At 46.2% G+C, this 6,228-nt stretch overlaps 1 protein-coding gene across 1 annotated transcript; it reads left to right on the top strand.

Moving 5' to 3' along the window:
• Positions 1-1,809: 1,809 nt before the first annotated feature.
• Positions 1,810-5,077, top strand: LOC119270714 (wall-associated receptor kinase 1-like). Its single transcript, XM_037552754.1, has 4 exons — positions 1,810-2,737; positions 2,839-3,318; positions 3,634-3,780; positions 3,852-5,077. Exons 1-4 carry the CDS (start codon positions 1,810-1,812, stop codon positions 5,075-5,077), a joined length of 2,781 nt encoding a protein of 926 aa, XP_037408651.1.
• The last annotated feature ends 1,151 nt before the right edge of the window (positions 5,078-6,228 follow it).

The following is a 6,228-nucleotide window of genomic DNA, read 5'->3' as shown; positions in this document are numbered from 1 at the left end:
GGTCCGGGTGCCCGGGGGTGTCGGGTTTGAGCGGAAATTCGTGGAAAAAAAACAAATTGGTGGATTTTGTGGAGGGGAAGGTGGAGATGGATGGGGGAATACTAGATCCACTCGAAACCAAGCAAATCCATGGATCAAATCCAACAAAACCTCATCAAACCAACAAATCACAAAAAAAATGGGGGCTATTTTTGGTGAGGAAATTTTCGAAATTGGGAAAGAACACAACAAAATTAAGCTAGAGAACAACAAGGGGGTCTCCAATTTCATGAGAAACCATGGCTCATGATACCAAGATGTTGTAGGGTGGAACCCTAAGTGGAGATCTTTCACGAATTGGAGGGGGAATCCCCAAGAACAAGATGAACACAAAAGGGAAAACAAGAGTAACACTCAAGAACAAGTCCAATCACACATCCACTAGACCAATAAACACACAAGATCCACAAGGTACATGAACAATAAAAGAGAAACAAGATACATGGTAGAGTTCATCCCAAATCCTATGAAGGAGATGAGGGCTTGATGATCCTATGATGGGGATCCTTCTCCAAGAGGAGGCCTTTGGTATCCACAAGTGGATCTTCTCCCTTAGGAGGTCATGATCTCCATGAGGAGGAAGATGAGCAAAGCTCTCTCTTTGTCTATCAAAATCTTTGCTATCCTTTCAAAAGAGTTAGAGGAGGTGTTTATATAGTCTAGGGACGAAGTTGAGTGAGAGAGGGGTACAATGGTCAAAGACCACAAAATGCACGCGCCCAGTTCCCCCCGGGGGTGTGAGGCCCGGGCACCCGGGGTGGTCAGGGGGGCGCCGGGCTGCTGCTGTAGGGGGGGCACCCGGGGTTGGTGGCCCGGGCACCCGAGCGGAGCTGGGCTGCTCCAGCAGCTGGGCCGGGCACCCGGGGGTGATGGCCCGGGCACCCAGGGGCGGGGCTGGGCCGCACTGGGAGGAGGCCGGGCACCCGGGATGGGCCGCGCCAGCGCCCAGGTGGCGGCTGGGCCAAGGGCCGGGCACCCGGGACTCCAAGGCCGGGCACCCGGGGCCGGCAGAGGCAGCGCCCAGGGGAGGGCCGGGCACCCGGGCTGCAGGTGGCCGGGCACCCGGGGTGGCCAGGGACTTGGCCCTCCAGCGGTTGGGGTCCAGGCACCCGGGGTGGTTCTCGACCTCTCTTGCTTCAGGCCTCGCGTGCCCTTCTTCCTTCTCCTCCATAGTTGCTTGTGTCTCCGTCCTTGCCTCTTCACGATCTTCTCCTTGGTACCTACGAGTGCATAGAGTTTCCATTTGAGGTAGAATCCGACTCTTGTATGAATCCGAATGAAACTCGAAGAGGAAGAAGTTCACCTCGGTTTCGACAATACGTGCTTGCGGTGGTGGTGTGATGTCATTGGTGATGGTCGAAGGATGCTCCGCATCAAAAATGTGTGACGTGGTTTATCAGCAATAGACTTAAACTAGCCCCTTCAATGGACCGACTTGCTGGGGTCTTCCTGCGGCACGACGTATGAGGTCACGGACTCATTGTCTTCTCCTGCACATCCCATCAAATAAACCACTGCCACATCCACATGGGCATGTACGAGGCTCATGATCATCTGCTTTCACATGCCACTAAAACACAACACAGCCAGTGCCACATCTGCGTGCACAAATCAACTTCCAGTTTTACTTGTGTCAGCTGTAAGTTTTTGAAATCACAGATATATATGTAGTAGGGATGCAGTCATGAAAGTGGTAGCTCAAAGAGAAGCCACTCCTGCCTGACCTGAATCTCTCTAGTGCAAGGTGTAGTGTAGAACTGTAGATTCATGATGGACATCTTGCTGATGTTGTTCTCTCTGTTGGTGCTTGGGTCACTAGGAAAGCCAACAGCGCTGGCATCCGGAGTGATAACAGGCCAGCAGAGCCCCGAGGGGAACTGGGCGCAACCATCCCGTGCCGGTGCCACGCTTAATGGCTGCCCGACGAGATGCGGCAGCGTGAGCTTCAGCTACCCCTTTGGCATCGGATCCAGGTGTTCCCGGGGTCCCGACTTCAACCTCACTTGCAACGACACCGTTCATCCCCCCAGACTGTTCTTGCGCGACGGCATTACCGAGGTGATCATCTTTGATGACCTTGACTCCATCAAGGCCTCTTTCTCGCATACCATCCCCATGAAATCAGGTGTCAGTGTCTACAACTATTCTTTGAAACCGCCCGGGAGGTCCTTCTCTCTTGGGTCCACTGTTCTAAATATTACCGGCTGTGGCCTAGAGGTATACTCTGTTGTAGACTATGCCACCACGTTGAAATGCCGCACTGCGTGTCTGGATCCAAGAATCCCAGAGATGGTGGCTATGCACAACTGCAAAAATACATCCGGATGCTGTCGTGTTAATGGCTATGGTAACGTCGATTTTCTGTTCAAATTTGGTTACAACCATGGCAAAAGCAACATTGATGGACGCTATAACCAGACCTCTCAACTATGGGATAGAATCAGCATAACTAGTGACAGGTCGAATGACTTTCAGCTATTGTGGAAGATAGTTGACCAATCCAACTGTGTTGCTGCCAAGCAAAACAGGACAAGCTATGCCTGTATTGGCAAGTATGCTGAGTGCATTGACAGTACCAGGTTATTCTGTGGCATCAAAGATGCCGAGTGCATTGACGGACGCCTTGGCTACAGCTGCATTTGCAGCACTGCCTATACAGGCAACCCCTACATTAAAGATGGTTGCTTCAATGATAGAGGTGAACTCTCTTTTCCTAATCGGGAGCAAACATACATTTGTTGTTATGTATTTTCGGTATTGAATATTGATACATGCCTAATATTTTACTGGTCAAATTAGGATATAATCCAATTCCGAGCAGGGCTAATTGTATACGTTCGTGTGGTAACATTAGTGTGCAATTCCCATTCGGCTTTGAGGAGGGTTGCTTTGCCAGGAAAGAGTTTCACCTCAACTGCACAAATACGACATCATCAGCTGCCCTGGTCATGTTGGACTTGTGGGAGAAACAGGTCATTGACATAAATGTTGACGAAGGGACCATTAATGTCACCATTATTCCTGACCAAAATTCTGCGAACTCCCTGTTTATATTAGAGCCTAACAGTCTTTTTTCTACATATGGGTTATTTTTCTCTATGAAATGGGTTGCTGCTAATCTAAGTTGCGCAGAGGCCGAACGGAATAAATCTGGATATGCTTGTGTGAGTACGAACAGCAAGTGCATGGGAGTAAGTGCTGAAGGGGTCTATGCTGGTTACCGTTGCAAATGCTCAGATGGCTTCCAAGGAAATCCATACATCCAAACCGGTTGTCAAGGTACCCCCCCCCTCTCTCTCTCTCTCTCCCCCCTCCCTTTACACTTGAAATGTTCAAAGCTTTGTACTATACCATCTATCTTAAGTTCTTAACTGCCTATGCCGCTGGAAAAATGTATGATATATAAAAACATGTATAGAAGTTGCCAGCTACTATAAAGACGGTGACTCCTTTTGCTACTTCTAGTTTGTTTTATCATTCATTTGGGCTTCACTTAATTGATATTGTTTCATGTTAGCTGGATGAAGTACAATCTTCCGATTTCTGTGTCATAGATTTTGTCAACACATCATGTCAAGATTTTCTTAATTTCAGATATTAATGAATGCCTTCAACCGAGCAATTGTAACGGGACATGCCATAATACCAGAGGAAGCTTTAGTTGTACTGAATGTCCTCCCAAGACTAAGTATGATTCATTAAAAATGCAGTGTACTAAGAGGCAACAACCTCTGCTCTTAGGTAAGACTAGTATTGTTACATTTTTTATAGACAAGATAGAACGGAAACATAAAAGAGCTTAATTCCTGCAGGTATAATAATTGGGTTATCATGTGGTTTGGGTGTCCTACTTCTGAGCTTCAGTGTAGTGCTTCTCACTCGTAGATGGAAAATAAACGTTCAAAAGCAACTACGGAAGAACTATTTCCGAAAGAACCAATGTCTTCTCCTAGAAACATTGATATCATCTGATGAAACTGCAAATGATAATACAAAGATTTTCTCGTTAGAAGAGCTAGAGAAGGCAACAAACAACTTTGACCCTGCACGTATCATCGGACGTGGGGGGCATGGCATGGTTTACAAAGGCATATTGTCTGATCAACGTGTTGTTGCAGTAAAAAAGTCTAAGGTCATTGAGCAGTCTGAGATCAGTCAATTTATCAATGAGGTTGCAGTCCTCACCCAGATAAATCACAGAAATATTGTGAAGCTCTTTGGATGTTGTCTCGAAACCGAGGTTCCATTGCTGGTGTATGATTATGTATCCAGTGGCTCACTGTCTGAAGTTCTTCATGCAGATGAAAGTGATGGTTTTTCTTTGTCTTGGGGTGATTACTTAAGGATTGCCCTGGAAACAGCAGGAGCTCTATCTTATCTGCACTCTTCAGCTTCAATATCAATCTTCCATCGTGACGTCAAATCCTCAAATATACTCTTGGATGTGAACTACACGGCTAAAGTGTCAGATTTTGGCGCGTCCAGATTGGTTCCAGTCGATCAAACACATATTGTTACGAATGTGCAAGGTACATTTGGGTACTTAGATCCAGAGTATTTCCATACCAGGCAGCTGAACGGGAAGAGCGACGTGTACAGTTTTGGTGTGGTACTAGTGGAGTTGCTTCTGAGAATGAAGCCTGTTTTCACAAGTGAATCAGGCATAGTCAAGAGCTTGTCAAACTATTTTCTGCAGGAGTTCAATGAGGGGAGAATCATAGGTATTGTTAATTCTCAGGTCCTTGAGGAGGCAACCGAGGAAGAGATCAATGGTGTTGCCTCTCTTGCAGAGCGGTGCTTGAGGCTACACGGCGAAGAAAGACCAACCATGAAACAGGTGGAGACCGAACTGCAGACTATACTTACAAAACGGATGAACTCATCTCAGCCTGATCCGAGAAATGGAGAGCAGATGCAACCAAGGTCGTTAACTCAAAGAAGTAGATCTGCTCGGCAATTGTCCGCACAGCCAGGAGGTAGCCAACGACGCTATAGCTTGGAGGCAGAGTTCTTGTCATCTGCTAGCCTACCACGCTAGATGAGGCTATTGAGCTTATTAATAATGGATAATTTATTTCCCTCTTTTGTGAACTATTGCTAGAACCTGTATTACAGGCTAGTTAGGTTGGTACTGTAATAAGTCATGATTTCAGGCATCATGATTGTATCAGTTTCTCGGTTGGGATTATGCGTGCTTGCTTATATGTGTACACTGGTTTTTATTACCCAGAGATATGGAGTCAATTACTGGCATATGCATTGTGTTGATGAGATCAATGTTTATAATAGATTTAGTGACTTACACTAGCAATGATTCTGAGCGCTCTTGTTATTGGGCCATTGCTCCGTTTTCTTGGTGCTTCTTTTAATACAAAATATATGTTTCAAGTTTTTTCTCTTGGCGCAAATACGACAGGTATTCAGATGCATGTTGGGGAAACAGAAGGAGAATGCACTATATCCAGCTATATCATTTGTTGGGGCCCATCACACCGCTGCTGTCCTTCTCCAATTTGCACCTTCAATTTCAGACAGCAAAGGCCTTTGAAGAATTGAATGTGTATTTTGTATGCTGAAATCGAGGATGTCGAAACAATCTCAGGCACTGGGTTCTCTCCCGTTCTTGAGATGAACCCACTTGTCCCAGGAAAATGTACAGGTGCTCATTTCTTTTTATCATTTTAGTCGATTCTCTACATTTCTCTACTTTATCTCCAGAGATGAGGTTACTGACTTTGATTTATCTACTTTATCTTGAGCTAACTGTTAGCCTTCTGAGGATGGAATCAGTTGCTTCTAGTGAGCTCAGCTGAGGCAATCAGTTAGCTTATCTTCCACTGGATGGGACTGAAGATTGCCAGCCGTTTGCCGCTGTTGATGAGTAGGATGGCATCCACAACCGATTGCATGATACGGTTATGCATTCTCCTGATGCCCCCTGCTAGTGAGCTCCTGTGCAGGTTGGCATTATTTTGTGTGCCCAAGCTCATATGTTTCCGTTGCATCAATTTAATTTGCTGAGGTTAAGGGCCTTTAGCCCGACCGTATAGTGGACTTCCTGTCTGTGTTTGGCATGAATTTTTACTAGGTGCTGGTAATCCCTTTCTTGTACAGAGCAAACCTTTGGAATTCCAGAAACGAGGCATGTAATCTGATTTTTTAGGGACAGAGATAGGCTGGTGCCCCTTT

Source organism: Triticum dicoccoides, chromosome 3A (assembly GCF_002162155.2).
Source record: "Triticum dicoccoides isolate Atlit2015 ecotype Zavitan chromosome 3A, WEW_v2.0, whole genome shotgun sequence".
NCBI classification, from domain to species: domain Eukaryota; kingdom Viridiplantae; phylum Streptophyta; class Magnoliopsida; order Poales; family Poaceae; genus Triticum; species Triticum dicoccoides.
This window is presented reverse-complemented; position numbering and strand designations above follow the sequence as displayed.